The following is a 15,867-nucleotide window of genomic DNA, read 5'->3' as shown; positions in this document are numbered from 1 at the left end:
TTAAAGGCAAAGGTGCAATCGTCAGTAGGTTTATTATGGCACATTTCCACTGCACGGTGCGGTATGGCTCGGCTCACTTTGTGGTGCTTTTCCACTGCATGGTACGGCTCGCTTCGGTTCACTTTAAATGGTACCACCTCTGTTAAGGTTCCAAGCGTACCATACAGATACTAAAATGTGACGTGAAAACACTACAGATCACTGATTAGTCAGAGAGAATTGTCACTACCAGCGTCATTGGATTTGCAACATGAGACACCAAACCCGCTAGATTTGTTTGCACAATTTTTATTAAACGACTTGCTTGAAAAAATAAAATAATAAACTTGAAAAAATAAATGGCTGAATCGTGGTGACTGGTCAGTAGATGGGGTGCAGACAGTCTCGTCGTTGGTAGCCAGGATATTGCGACCAGGAATGAAAAAAACATTTTTCAGCAACTTCAACGAGCAGTCTACAATCCCACCCACTTTGAAGCGGTACTAAACTACAGTGGAAAAGCAAACCGAGCCAAAGCGAGCCGAGCCAAATCAAACCATGCAGTGGAAGAGCAAAGCGTAAAGTAAGCCAAAAGTATAATGTGCTTGTCCATTTTGGAGCGCACACCAGGGCTCCAGACTAACTTTTTTCACCTCCGTCCTGGAACCGTCCTGAAAACCAATTTGAACCGTCCTAAAGTGAATGTCAACCGTCCCAAAATAAAACTGTTGTTTCTGTACTTTGTTATTATGATCTATAGTTATAGTTGGTCGTTTTTTTGTATTCATGCAGAATAATTTGTTTTGTTTTTTTTACATATAGGCTACGAAAATTAAGAGAAAAATACATACAGCTCAAAACGTTTTTGAGTCGGTTGAGTTGGTTGGATTAAACAATAACAAATAAATACTGGTGACTAAATATCTCAAAGTGGTAATGTGTCATAGCTGATCATCTGGAAACGTGTTAATAAGAGAAAGGGCTTTAAAAAGTGTAATATGACTTCCCTAGAACACAGAATTTGGGGGAAATTCTGTTTTCATCTCAGTCTTTGTACTGAGATCTTCGTGCCGGAGAAAACATCTATTAACCTGTTAATATGAATGATTTTAAAGTTTGAACATGCAATACAGATACAGATTTAACTGCTTAAAATATCTTAAAATTAAATAAAACCACTTTTCCTAAAATAGAACAGTCTTCTTTTCAATTAATGATATATGCATTCTTTATAACTACTTGCATACTTAATTTTTTATTCTTTCAAGCAACAGACAGTTATTTGTATGAACTAATTATATTAAATATAACATTAAAGCTATTAACGAGCAGTGAATGCTTTTCTCTTTTTCTTTTGTTGCTTGATCAATATTAAGGACACTGACCGCATTAGGTTTATTACGCACTGTCACTTTAAGACGTCGGATCATGTCTAATGACATGCGGATACAATTGCACTGATGCACATCCGATTCTCTCACAACTGTTTAAGACATAACCAACATAGTTTACATGAATACTCTCCAAAACGGACATTTAGACATAATGTTGTGTGTATTTGTCCACTCAGACACGAAAGAGAGCTTAATCAGTCCTCGCGCGCTGTATAGGCGTCTATGTGCATGGCTGCACGCTTCGGTCGGGTGTGTGCGCACAGAAAACCGAATAAAGCTATTTTTTGCGTCGTCACTCTTATTCAGATATATATATATATATATATACACTCACCGGCCACTTTATTAGGTACCCCATGCTAGTAACGGGTTGGACCCCCTTTTGCCTTCAGAACTGCCTCAATTCTTCGTGGCATAGATTCAACAAGGTGCTGGAAGCATTCCTCAGGGACTTTGGTCCATATTGACATGATGGCATCACACAGTTGCCGCAGATTTGTCGGCTGCACATCCATGATGCAAATCTCCCGTTCCACCACATCCCAAAGATGCTCTATTGGGTTGAGATCTGGTGACTGTGGAGGCCATTTTAGTACAGTGAACTCATTGTCATGTTCAAGAAACCAATTTGAAATGATTAGAGCTTTGTGACATGGTGGAAGTAGCCATCAGAGGATGGGTACATGGTGGCCATAAAGGGATGGACATGGTCAGAAACAATGCTCAGGTAGGCCGTGGCATTTAAACGATGCCCAATTGGCACTAAGGGGCCTAAAGTGTGCCAGGAAAACATCCCCCACACCATTACACCACCACCACCAGCCTGCACAGTGGTAACAAGGCATGATGGTTCCATGTTCTCATTCTGTTTACGCCAAATTCTGACTCTAACATCTGAATGTCTCAACATAAATCGAGACTCATCAGACCAGGCAACATTTTTCCAGTCTTCAACTGTTCAATTTTGGTGAGCTCTTGCAAATTGTAGCCTCTTTTTCCTATTTGTAGTGGAGATGAGTGGTACCCGGTGGAGTCTTCTGCTGTTGTAGCCCATCCGCCTCAAGGTTGTGCGTGTTGTGGCTTCACAAATGCTTTGCTGCATACCTCGGTTGTAACGAGTGGTTATTTCAGTCACTGTTGCCCTTCTATCAGCTCGAACCAGTCTGCCCATTCTCCTCTGACCTCTGGCATCAACAAGGCATTTCCGCCCACAGAACTGCCGCTCACTGGATGTTTTTTCTTTTTCGGACCATTCTCTGTAAACCCTAGAGATGGTTGTGCGTGAAAATCCCAGTAGATTAGCAGTTTCTGAAATACTCAGACCAGCCCTTCTGGCACCAACAATCATGCCACGTTCAAAGTCACTCAAATCAACTTTCTTCCCCATACTGATGCTCGGTTTGAACTGCAGGAGATTGTCTTGACCATGTCTACATGCCTAAATGCACTGAGTTGGCGCCATGTGATTGGCTGCTTAGAAATTAAGTGTTAACGAGCAGTTGGACAGGTGTACCTAATAAAGTGGCCGGTGAGTGTATATATATATATATATCTGCACTACTCATTCTCCCAGACGTTTACATATTTTAACGTTTTATGAAACATGCAGCGCATGTCAACCCGTGTCCCGCTGGGTAGATCAGCACGTTACAGTACAAATGTGCGCAGCTACACGCAGGACATCAGTTATGACTGGATCGCTTCCCAAATCGTCACTATCTAACATTTTTGTCTAGTTTTTATTCGTTGAATATCTGTTGTTTAACCAGCGCAACATATTTACGATGTCATTAAGCCATTTGATAGATGTACCGCGGAACAAGTCTCTGGGTGAGTAGCCGGTGATAGTAACGTTAGGCTATATTATATAGCATGATAAGACGCGCTCCGTTGTAGTCAGCACTTGGTCGGTTAATTTTGACATTTTCTAAGTAAGTTAAGTTAGCCCATAGGCTAGAAATAAATGAACACACCTGGAGAATATTTCTGTTCGTCCTAAACACGTTTTCTATCGTCCCCAGGACGATAGGACGCCGTTAGTCTCGAGCCCTGGCGCACACATACAAAGCTTTGAAGTTGGAAACAGCGTCTCTTGCGCAGTTTGTGCTTTTATTTGCTCTTTTTATTGTCAAACACATTCCGCAATTTAGCAACCATAGAGACTGCATTTTACAGGATTCACCGATTGTGCGGATTCTGACGTAAAGTTTGGGGTTTAGAGAGAAATGACAGCGCACTGCCGTGAAGGGAAGGAAGTTGTGCTAGACGGAACGCAGCTAGTTTTTAATAGTTTTACCTCAAATATCTTTTTTTATAATCATTGGAACCCAAAATCAAAAATAAAATTAGATTAATATCAAAGCACTAAAGTGTAACCAGACTAAATTTTTGTAAAGTTATCTCGGCCATCGTCACTGTTGTTGTGCGCACTGTAGCTCCGTGAGAGAGATCTCTCTTATGGATTGTGAATGGCAAAAATGTATCACATACAAATGGTTTATCGCATATAGAAACAGCTGGCCATACCGATCCTGCTGTCTTTCAATTTAGCACCGGGGCTCATTTAATACCGGGTTTCGGTACTTAATGTAGTAATGCTAACTGTAACCATGCCAAAATAGACAAATGTTTTTACAATATTCATTTCAGGGTTCATGCAAACTTTTAAGAGTGAAATTAAAGCACTTTAAGGACTTTTTGAAGAGCTTTACACTTTTTCCCAGAACTTCAAAGCTCTAAATATCATCCCATTTTAATGTTATTTTTATTGTGATGATTTGTAAAACTAAAAGTTTAAAGATGTAGGAAAACTAACACTGTGGCAAACAAACACTTTAAAAAAAGTCTCATGAAAAACAAAACCTTTTTCAAATTGTGACTGAATTAGACAGAAAGCAAGAGCGTTTCTTTTATAATCACTGAAGCTGTCAGTGATTCCGAATGGTACATTTAATAAGACTAGAATTGTTTTTGCACTTTACTGTAGTTAATAAAAAAAAAAAAATTATCTGCATCTCAATTCAAGCTCTGTGTTTTACGGTCAAATTTCCAGTAAACAAACATGTAATATTTTTAGTGACTGCACTTATTGCAAAAACATAGTAATGAGCCCTGCATACAGACCATTTAAATAGATAGCTCACCCAAAAATTCTCATTTTCATTTACTCACCCTCATTTTGTTCCAAACCTGTATGATTGTATTCTATTTTGAGGAACGTTAGGGTTAACCCTCTAGGCGCCACGGTCGAGTTTACTCTACAAGATGCGGTACTGAATAAAACGACCGATTTTGTCAAATAGGGTGTCAAATTTCGTTCGACCTCCCCTCCACTAGATGGCAGACATGTCATTCTTCATCCCCGACTCAAAAAAACGTCATGCTTCTATACAAAATCTTCGAACTAGAGCACAATGAATCAGTGCGAACAAAAGCGGAGCTAGTGTGCGAGTAAGCCATTTTATCAGAGCCTCTCCGCAATCGCGGCGACAGTATTGTGGTGGAGACTTTGTCTAATGCCACTGGGTATGTTAGATGAGGTCGAAGCATTCATAGGACAGTTAGGGGGCAACGTGGAGGCAGGGTGGGGAGTCGCAATGACAATGACAGTAGTCCGAGCTGCCGCGCTGCTCGTATCATCTCACTCATGATCTGTGCCTTGCCGTGGCGAGTGAGCTTTTGAACTAAACAGGTCTTGTCTACTTGTGTTTGTGTGTCATATGAATAATATATACAGTATGTGCCCCATACTAAGGATGCACCGATCCGATACTCAGTATCGGTATCGGCTCCGATACTGCCATTTTTGCCGGATCGGTTATCGATCAGACGAGGCCGATCCAAATCCGATATTGTGCGTACTAGGGGTGTAACGGTACACAAAAATCAAGGTTCGGGACGTACCTCGGTTTTAAAGTCACGGTTCGGTACGTTTTCGATACAGCAAAAAGAAAGAAATGCCAGAGAAATTTCTTATTTGTTAAAAGAAAAAATATTTTTAAATAACTGAGTTTTCCTACATCTTGAAACTTTCAGGTTTATAAATGGGGGTCATCTTTGAAGGATGAACAAATAATGTTTTGGTCATCACATTAAAAATAAAATTTAAATATATATATATATATTTATTTATATATTATTTGAGTTTTGAAGAGCTGGAAAAAGATGTGTGAAGTACTTGAAAGCAGTTCACTATTCCAGCCAAACTGGTTACAGTTAGTGTTAGCCTACTATATTAAATCCATGGTGAATGTTGCTGCTCTGTGGACGTAAAGTATTACTAGTTCATTCACGGCACAATGTTTCTCCTGGTTTCCACGTCAGCGCTGTTTGATCTAATAGAGATCTACGGTTAATAACGGAGAAATTTGAATGCTTCTCACTAGATCTCGCAGCGATGTTATTACTTCAGTGGCGAATTCAAATGTTTTCTTCACTGGATCTCTTAGCGCTGTGTAGTAACAGTGTCGTTTGATCGAGATCGGCACGCGCTGCACAGATGTTGGTCAAACGATCCGTGAAGCACAATATAATGAGTAGCGCAGTTTCGTTCCGCTTTCATTACGTTTGCCATTTGATGTTGCGCAACGTTGTGGTGATCGCGCCAGCGCGAATTTTGTCGGCAAGAAAAATGGTCCAAGGAATCGTTCGGTTTGTATGCGTACCGAACCGGAAGCCTCGAACCGAAACGGTTCAATACGAATACATGTACCGTTACACCCCTAGTGCGTACACTATTCTGTGTTAGGCTATTGTTAAGCCCCACAAAAGGCACAAAAACATTCTAAAGTACCATAAAGTTTCCGTGCACTCGTGCACCATTAAGTGTTCTGAAGCCATTATGTGAGATAGAAATTAATATTTAAGTCATTAAATTCAAGATCACGTAAACTTTTCCCTCCGCTGCGGCTGTCAGTCATTCTCCATTCAGCATTCAAACAGCGTGTCGCGTTCGGTTACAGTCAACGATGAAACTCTCTTCAAGATGATTAAATGTTAATATTATTATACTTGATCTGTAGATAAAGGTCTATGGTTTCGCATAAAACAACTTTATCTTGCTGGACTTTATTGCTGTAACTTAATCATGTTACTTTCTACCGGGTGTCTGTTAGATCACAACACTAGAGTAGAGTCAGAGCACTAATTGTTCTTCATGCGCACAGTAACTGAAATTTAAAACTGTTAAAAGAAAAGGCTCAATAACCGATTGCATAGATAGATACTGTATAATACACTACGCATCAATATGCATTTCCTTTGTGCTTTGAACTTTTCAATGCAGACTCGACGCGCTGCGCGCTGTGACTCCATGTTGCTTCAAGCGCATCATTCTGCGCTCGGGATGCGCATAAGCGCTTTGTGCCGCAGTGTATTGGAGCCTTTCATATCATAATGCAGTGATGCAATAAAAGATTATTAATAGTCTTTCTTGTTCTGTCCTATCTATCATATGTTGCTGCCTCATTAAACAGCTGTACTATACATTTAAAACATGTCTCAATTTTATAGTAGCCTAGGCTATATCTAAATTAATTTATCTTTTTGATTTTTGTCATCTTGTTTTTCATGAATGTATTTTACAACAATACAAAGAGCAATGTGTATTGTCCACTAATCTAGTTTATAATAGCATTTTTGTCATAGATTATGATCATATATTTTTTTTGATTTGTTGTTTTTCTTTATAATGAAGTTGTCTGTTTTAAGTAGATTGTGTTTAACACACAAAAGAGTGATTATCAGTTCAACACACAGAGTTATAAAAATTCTACTTTATTTAAAAAAAAACTGCGCTGGTATCGGATCGGTATCGGTAGATACTAAGAATTTTTGGTATCGGATCGATTCTGAAAAAGATGGTATCGGTGCATCCCTACCCCATACATGGAATCAGAGTGCCTACTGTATGTAGTAAATGGAAAATCTCTACAGCAAAAGGCCAACCGCTACATGCATTCGGTTTGTTTCTACCATTTATTAGTAATGATTTACACAGTTTGTTTACTACTTACTATTTACCTGAGCATTCAGTATTGTGCAATATAGCATACAGAAGGTGAGGGACATTTTGGGGGAAAAGAAGTGCTGCATTTCATCATTTAAACGTGACTTCATGAAAATTCTATAATCCAAGATTGCCGCCACCATATGACGTCATAATATGCAAATTAGATGGGAAAATGTAATCCCTGCATAAACTTTGGGTCATCCTTAATATTTCTCTAATTTACAGAAAGTCTATCTTATCACTTTTAAGATATAGACTTTTTAAATTAAGATGTCAAAATTAGGGATGCACCGAATATTCGGCCACCGAAGATTTTCGGCCGAAAATAGCCCAAAAAAGCATTGTTGTGAAATGTTGTGATGACGCAAACAGAAACCGCGACCTGCACGTGCTTATCTGAAGCAACATGTCTGCGGTGTGGACGCATTTCAGTATATCTGATGGTGTCACACCAAACGCTAATAGAGCGTCTGGCGCGAATGATTTCAATGTTAAGTCAATGTAAAGACGCATTTACACGCGTCTAGAGGTCCTGCGGCGCGGTAGACGCAAATCAGAGTTTCCGCTAGAAAAAAATGGTGCCGGTCAAGTTTTCGTTTTACGGACATTTTGATGATATGCCGGTCAAATATCGCCTCTTAATTAGTCAAGTTGAGGAAAACTGGAGGCAGGCTATGTAACTTAAAAAAATGACATAATCAGGCCGTATAGAATGCAACATGTTTATTAGCCTACCTTTCAAATAGACGGAAAAAAAACATGAACGTCCGATTGGCGTCAATCAACGCCAATTGTTTTTACTATGGTTTCACATTCATAGTTTAACAAACCAATCCCCCTTCCCCACATAAAATATCTGAATAGTAGCCTATTGTTTTTACTCAAGCGAACTTAATTATACACTCTCAGTATGCGTCTCATTTAGCTGGTGAACTGAACTGGAAAAAAACAAATGACTAGGCCTATAACATTCTCGCGTCATTTTAGGCTACTTTTTACACTGTTTTGCAATGCTGAATTGTGCAGCTGCAGACTAAAAAAAATCCAAACTTCCCAGTGTCTCTCCACAACTTGCAATGCGCATAAGCCGCGTAAAGGCCTGTTCACATATCGCGTCTTTTGTGCACTCAATTCGTTATTTCAAATGTAGGCGCGCGGTATGCGCGCTCATAATGGAAGCGATGCGCTCGTTTTTCCAAGCGCGTCCGCGCCGCATCGAGATAAAAACATCTCTGTGTGGATTGAGGTAGGGCTGCTATTTTTATTTAACGAAAAATCTTAGTCTAACAGAAAAAAAATGCCGGTTTTTGAAAGCTTCGTTCAAACGGATTCGGTGTTTTCTTTTTATCATCTTAATTTGTTAATTATTTAGGTAAAAAAAAAAAATTTAGTGTTGGCCAATTTTGTGTTTTTTTATTTGTATTATTTTATTCTGTTTTTATCTGTTGTCAATGTCAGAAAAGCTGCAGGTCCGTGAAAATTTGATCTGAATCCAGGTTCTGTTGTTGATCTGTTCTGTATGCTGCTGATTGCAATTTGCACGTTAAAATAAACCCTTTGATAAAAAAAAATATAGATATATATATACAGGTCCTTCTCAAAAAATTAGCATATTGTGATAAAGTTCATTATTTTCCATAATGTAATGATAAAAATTAAACTTTCATATATTTTAGATTCATTGCACACCAACTGAAATATTTCAGGTCTTTTGTTTTAATACTGATGATTTTGGCATACAGCTCATGAAAACCCGAAATTCCTATCTAAAAAAATTAGCATATCATGAAAAGGGTCTCTAAATGAGCTATTAACCTAATCATCTGAATCAACTAATTAACTCTAAACACCTGTAAAAGATTCCTGAGGCTTTTAAAAACTCCCAGCCTGTTTCATTACTCAAAACCTCAATCATGGGTAAGACTGCCGACCTGACTGCTGTCCAGAAGGCCATCATTGACACCCTCAAGCAAGAGGGTAAGACAGAAAGAAATTTCTGAACAAATAGGCTGTTCCCAGAGTGCTGTATCAAGGCACCTCAGTGGGAAGTCTGTGGGAAGGAAAAAGTGTGGCAAAAAACGCTGCACAACGAGAAGAGGTGAACGGACCCTGAGGAAGATTGTGGAGAAGGACCGATTCCAGACCTTGGGGGACCTGCGGAAGCAGTGGACTGAGTCTGGAGTAGAAACATCCAGAGCCACCGTGCACAGGCGTGTGCAGGAAATGGGCTACAGGTGCCGCATTCCCCAGGTCAAGCCACTTTTGAACCAGAAACAGCGGCAGAAGCGCCTGACCTGGGCTACAGAGAAGCAGCACTGGACTGTTGCTCAGTTTTGCATGTCATTCGGAAATCAAGGTGCCAGAGTCTGGAGGAAGACTGGGGAGAAGGAAATGCCAAAATGCCTGAAGTCCAGTGTCAAGTACCCACAGTCAGTGATAGTCTGAGGTGCCATGTCAGCTGCTGGTGTTGGTCCACTGTGTTTTATCAAGGGCAGGGTCAATGCAGCTAGCTATCAGGAGATTTTGGAGCACTTCATGCTTCCATCTGCTGAAAAGCTTTATGGAGATGAAGATTTCATTTTTCAGCACGACCTGGCACCTGCTCACAGTGCCAAAACCACTGGTAAATGGTTTACTGACCATGGTATTACTGTGCTCAATTGGCCTGCCAACTCTCCTGACCTGAACCCCATAGAGAATCTGTGGGATATTGTGAAGAGAAAGTTGAGAGACGCAAGACCCAACACTCTGGATGAGCTTAAGGCCGCTATCGAAGCATCCTGGGCCTCCATAACACCTCAGCAGTGCCACAGGCTGATTGCCTCCATGCCACGCCGCATTGAAGCAGTCATTTCTGCAAAAGGATTCCCGAACAAGTATTGAGTGCATAACTGAACATAATTATTTGAAGGTTGACTTTTTTTGTTGACTTTTTTTGTATTAAAAACACTTCTTTTATTGGTCGGATGAAATATGCTAATTTTTTGAGATAGGAATTTTGGGTTTTCATGAGCTGTATGCCAAAATCATCAGTATTAAAACAATAAAAGACCTGAAATATTTCAGTTGGTGTGCAATGAATCTAAAATATATGAAAGTTTAAAGCTGCAGTCCGGAACTTTTCCTCTTTGTCGCCATCTCTCTGTTCGAAATCTGTAACTGCAGTGATTCGCGGAATTATTATCTTTACGTGGGTTGTAAATCGGCATGAAACAGCGCGGATGAACACAGTGCTTTGAGGCGAGTGCTGCTGTCAGTCACCGCGCTGTGTGGATACTGGCATACAGAATCACAGATTCACTTTTTGAAAGTTTGACCAACATAAGAATTTTCATAAGAAAATGTCTTCTGAACAAGTAAGTAAAATCCATTTTTTTTCTGACCAACTAAGGGGGAAAAAGCATTCGACATAAGCTTCGTTAGATTTAATCAACATGATTTACAGCAACCGTGCAAATTATAGCCTACTTTGTTCTCAAATTGTTCATGTTAACAACATCAGCATTGCGTGACTAATGTTAAATTTAATGTGTTTTATGGTTACCTGCGTAGTTCAGAATTCATATTCTCCATAATAGCAAAACGAGAAAGGCACAACAAAGGAAACTCCATAAATGTGTGAATTAAGAAAACGTACTGTTACACGATTGAACTATTGAAATGTCTTACTTGTTCAGCAGAAAAAAGCCGTCTCTTCTTCCGTTTTGAACCCCTTCAAAACACGGAGTTCACGCACTTTTCAAAACCCCCGCCGATGTTTAAATCCTTGTGTTCGCATGAGACGGTTTCTTTCTCTAGCCACCTTAAATCCGAAGTACGAAGTCTTTTGGGTTTTATAACTGCTGAATCTCCAGTTGACACTGATGATTGTTGTTTGGATCTTTCTGGATGCCATAAGTTTAATTATGTAAAGTGCTGCGAGAAAAGCCTATACATCTAAACATCTCGTCACGCGCAGTATAGCCGGCTAGCCGAAACTCCTTCTTTATGTGTACGGGTGTGACGTCATGACGCAAAGACATGCTCGAATTTCCCGCGGAAACCCACCAGTACCACTGGAATTAAAATCATTATTACAAGCTAACCGTTTTGAATCTAGCTATGGCAAGCAGATAGTTTTGACCACTGGCAGAATAAGTTTTTTTTAATATAATTATTTTGGATTATTTTTAACTTAAAAAAGTTACGGACTGGAGCTTTAATTTTTATCATTACATTATGGAAAATAATTAACTTTATCACAATATGCTAATTTTTTGAGAAGGACCTGTGTATATATATATATATATATATATATATATATATATATATATATATATATATATATTTGTATTTTTAACGGGTCACAGATACGCGTCAATTTTATTTTTTATTTAATGCCAATCCAATATTATAATCTTATCAGTTAACGGTTAATAATCGATTAACGAGCGGCGGTTGTCGGTCTGGAAAATTAACCGAAATGAGCATCCCTACTGGAAACATTTCAATGAAATCACATATGTGGACTTCGCAGGCTGTGGAGAAATGCAATCCTCCATAGCCACGGAGCGCTGTCATGACAGCGAGGGCATCACGTCGCAGGCTCACGGCATCGATAAGAGGAGTGGTGTCCGCAGACTCAATGCCTGTAAAATGGCAAATAATCCTTCTGATCGGTCGGTGTATTTTTGCTTTATACATTGTAGGCTTATTCTCAAATTCAGATTGTGTTAGGGGGGCGGGATTATTAGGCCATTTTAATCGGACAATTTGACCGGAGAGATTTAATTTTGTGGGACATTTCATTTTTTTCCCGGCCAATGTCCGGTAATTACCGGAACACGGAAACCCTGAAGTCCCGCGAATTGAGCGTCTGACGTGTTACGCGCGAATGATTTTATTTGGTGCATTCACGCGTTTGATGCGAATTCGCGTCTGACGCCCAAGTTGAAAAATTCTATTTAATTAATAAAGCAGAGAAGCTACTCTTCATCAAGAGAAACCTGCCACTTTACCTCAAAAAGTAGAATGGGCTTGTCTAGTCTTTAAATATTTATTATCCACTTTGCACATCTGCAGATAAAATATGGGCTATGGCAATCTTTGTTTTGATACACTATTACGTTGAAGGCCTACAGAGAAAATATTGTTGTATCTTTAAGCAGTTGCATTTGTTCTGAATGCACTTTCTTGTAGTAGTCCTACAGAGAAACAATTTAAATGTACTTTGTTTTTATGAGAGAACATTTCATTTTAAAACTTTTCGTCAGGCCAGCATGCCAGTTTACATTATTATTTAATGTACACATGAGTTGGGTCAAGTTAAACATTTTAGTTTGAATTTTATTTTATACTGTGCATAGTTGCAATGTGGTAAATAAATATTTGCATAATTTGTTATTGATTTATTCTTTGAAACTTTAATATTAATTTATATAATTGCAATGCCTTGATTTTAGTCAAGTTAGTACACAGTCATAGCCATTAATGCAATGGTACTAATAATTGGCATAATTTATTTCAGTGTTTCGGTTTTCGGCCTTGGTTTCGGCCAAGAATTTTCATTTCGGTGCATCCCTAGTCAAAATCGAACGTTTTAGGAAAAAACCTCTGGCGCCTAAAGAGTTAAAACAACATTAAATTACTATTTGCAGGAAATAAATTATTATACAAACAGTTAAAATTAACTACCTAGTTAAAATATTACACTTCTACCTAGTTTATATTTAAAAGTGGAGCTGTAAAAACAGAGATGATCCCAGTTCATCCGCTGAATTCACATAAAACCACTGCAAAGGGAAAAGCAAATTATTACATGGATTTCAATATTTAGATGACAATTTATGTTTGCCACTGATAGTGCACAATGATTGTGGCTTACTCAAATCATCACAATCTGGTGATTATGTAATAACTGTGACAGGTCTATTCGAGATATTTTAAGACGCATAATTTATTAATTATAAATTTGGCAGCCCCAACACAAACCTAAATTGGCATGAGAAAGCAGAAGAAAACAAGAGTTATTGAGTCATAACAGTTTTTTAATTCCTTCAATAGCCAATAAGAATCTATGATTAGGACAGCCCCTGTGCTCCAAAAACACAGGAAGCCATCATATACTCATTGCTGCTTCCTTGTATGCACGCATTTATAACATCATCTCTCAACAAGGCATTCGGCGCCGTCGTTTCCCCATCTTCCTTGTTTCACATCCCCAGAGCAGAAATAAACATTCCTGTTCTCAAAGGACCCGAGTCACACGAGTTCACCAAGGAAATTGAACATCTTGGCAGGGGATTAGCCATAATTTGCATTCGTTTATCAGCCTGAATGCAAAGCCCACCAGAGTGCCACTGATAGAGTTAATCTTGATATCAAAGGCATGAGCATGCTCACCCTCTCTGAGTTCTGGAGTGTGCATTTTAGTGTCTGCTCTCTGCTCGTCCCAATTCTCACAAGTGGAGAAATAAAAACAGGGGAGCATCAAAACGCATCTGTTTCATCTAAGACAAACACTTAACAACAGATGCAGCGTATATTCTGTATTGTACGATTTGAGAGAAACAGAGAGAAAAAAAGAAGAAAAAAAACACTCACCAGCCCCGCAGTTTGTATGCCTCAGGAATATCGGGGTTGATCATGACTGTGCTGCTGTAGAGAGTTGAGAGAGAACGCCCACCAAAGTCAGATAATCTTGCCCCCTTAATGGCCATGATTGGCTGCCCACTGCCATCAAATGTCTCTGCCTGCAGAGCGAGGAAATAAAATGCGAATAGTTCAGCACTGAAAAAGTGCATATATTCCTTCTACGGTGTAAACATCTTTTACTTGCTAGCAACAGTGCATCAAAAGATCCATAAGGATTTGCCATCTAATTGTGATTTTATGCATTTGGTCTTTCATGGCAAATCCTGATGAGATGTGAATAGCTGAAATGCGAAATAGAAGCTGAAATCTGGCAAATGTAATGGAAGGAGGAAGTTTTTCTCCCAATGCTCGAGAACCTCATCTGGTACAAGATCCTCAGTGTTTTGAGGATTCCAGTCAGCTACCGTCACACTACCGTAGGGGTGGGCGATATGAGCAAAAATTAATATCACGATATTTTTCACTGTCCGGACGATATCGATATTATATCGCGATATGAGAAAAAAAATTGGAATCACATTTTAGTACACCTTAGTTAAATTGCAGGCAAAATATGTATTTTAACACTACATAACTAGAAAAAGGTGAGGCATTTCATTGGACATAGACCTGAAATGTGTTTTTTTTTATTGTGCCATTTTTTTTTCTCAAAAAGTGCAAACGTGCAACATAAGGTAGGCCTGAATGCACTTGTTATGTCTTTCCACTTTTTGCTCGTCTTGTCATAATAAGAACCGGCAGCGAATGAAGACTTTATTGATTTCTGAGTAAGAGCCGTCTTCAAGTGTGCTCTGTCTCCGGGAATATCTGTTGTTATAGTTTTGCTTTTTTAAATTAGTTTTTATTTTAATATCGTTTTCAATTTTGCTTTAAATTTCAGTTTAGTTTTAGCTAGTTTCATTAATGGTTTTGTTAGTTTTTATTTTGCAAACACATTTCTATATAGTTTTTTTTTTATTATTTAGTTTCAGTTTTAGTAATAATAGTTTAGCTTTAGCAGAGCGAGCAGAACACTTCCAGTGTAGACCAAAGCGAAACGTTTCATTTAAGTTTAATGTTTGCACAGATTACAGTTAACTCTTGTGCAGACATCTTAATAATAAAAATAAAATAATGGTTTGAGATTGAACAAAGCACCAAATAAATAGAACTTAAAAGTATACAAGAAAAAAACAATGAACATTTTCATACAAACTAATTCATTAGTGTAAGGAGACAGAATAAAGGCCTACAGTTTGTACAGTATAAACCCCATTACGTCTATGGAGAGTCCCCACACAGATAGTGGACCAGTGTGTGTGTGTATGCGCGCGCTTATGTGTGTGTCGTGTGTATGCGCGTGCTTATGTGTGTGTCGTGTCCTGTTATTCATAGCCTAACGTTACATTGGGGAAATGTCACGTGGATAATAGTATTAGCAGTAAATGTTTTGTAAAAACAAAGTCAAAGATAATAATAGCAGCTTTCAACCTTCATGAAAACATGACGTCTCAAACATAAAGTAGCCTAGAACTTTAATGTTTTTTTTGTGCTTGACGAACTTGTTTTGGCGTTGCACCCGCATCTCGCAAATGAAATGGCATTCTAAAAATGCTGCGCTCAAGTTAAAAGTCAAACTTGCGTCTCATTACCTTGTTGTTTCCCATTCCACCGCAAAAGATGCATCCATCCTTTATGAACAGCCGCTTAGCACTAGCGATGTGTCCGACGTTAAACGGTCCTTCATTGAACGCGTCACAGGACAGCGGTTAATCGCCTCAGCAACTTCACGCGTATGAAGCGCCAAATCAGTCATTTCCTTAAACAGCGCATTCGATTCTGTATCGTCATTAGTGTTCAGTGTTTCCCCTA

At 38.9% G+C, this 15,867-nt stretch overlaps 1 protein-coding gene across 1 annotated transcript in view; it reads right to left on the bottom strand.

The window, feature by feature from the left end:
* rpa1 (replication protein A1) overlaps positions 1–15,867 on the bottom strand; it is a 55,060-nt gene that overhangs the window by 27,007 nt on the left and 12,186 nt on the right. The window contains exon 12 of the mRNA XM_056271075.1: positions 13,966–14,114. Within this exon, the coding sequence (XP_056127050.1) occupies positions 13,966–14,114 (149 nt within the window). The remainder of the gene's footprint in view (positions 1–13,965; positions 14,115–15,867) is intronic.

Source organism: Rhinichthys klamathensis, unplaced genomic scaffold (assembly GCF_029890125.1).
Source record: "Rhinichthys klamathensis goyatoka isolate OS25496 unplaced genomic scaffold, OSU_Roscu_1.1 h1tg000311l_1, whole genome shotgun sequence".
In the NCBI taxonomy this organism is placed as follows: Eukaryota; Metazoa; Chordata; class Actinopteri; order Cypriniformes; family Leuciscidae; genus Rhinichthys; species Rhinichthys klamathensis.
Note: the sequence above shows the minus strand (reverse complement) of the source record. Positions and strands in the feature narration are given on the sequence as shown.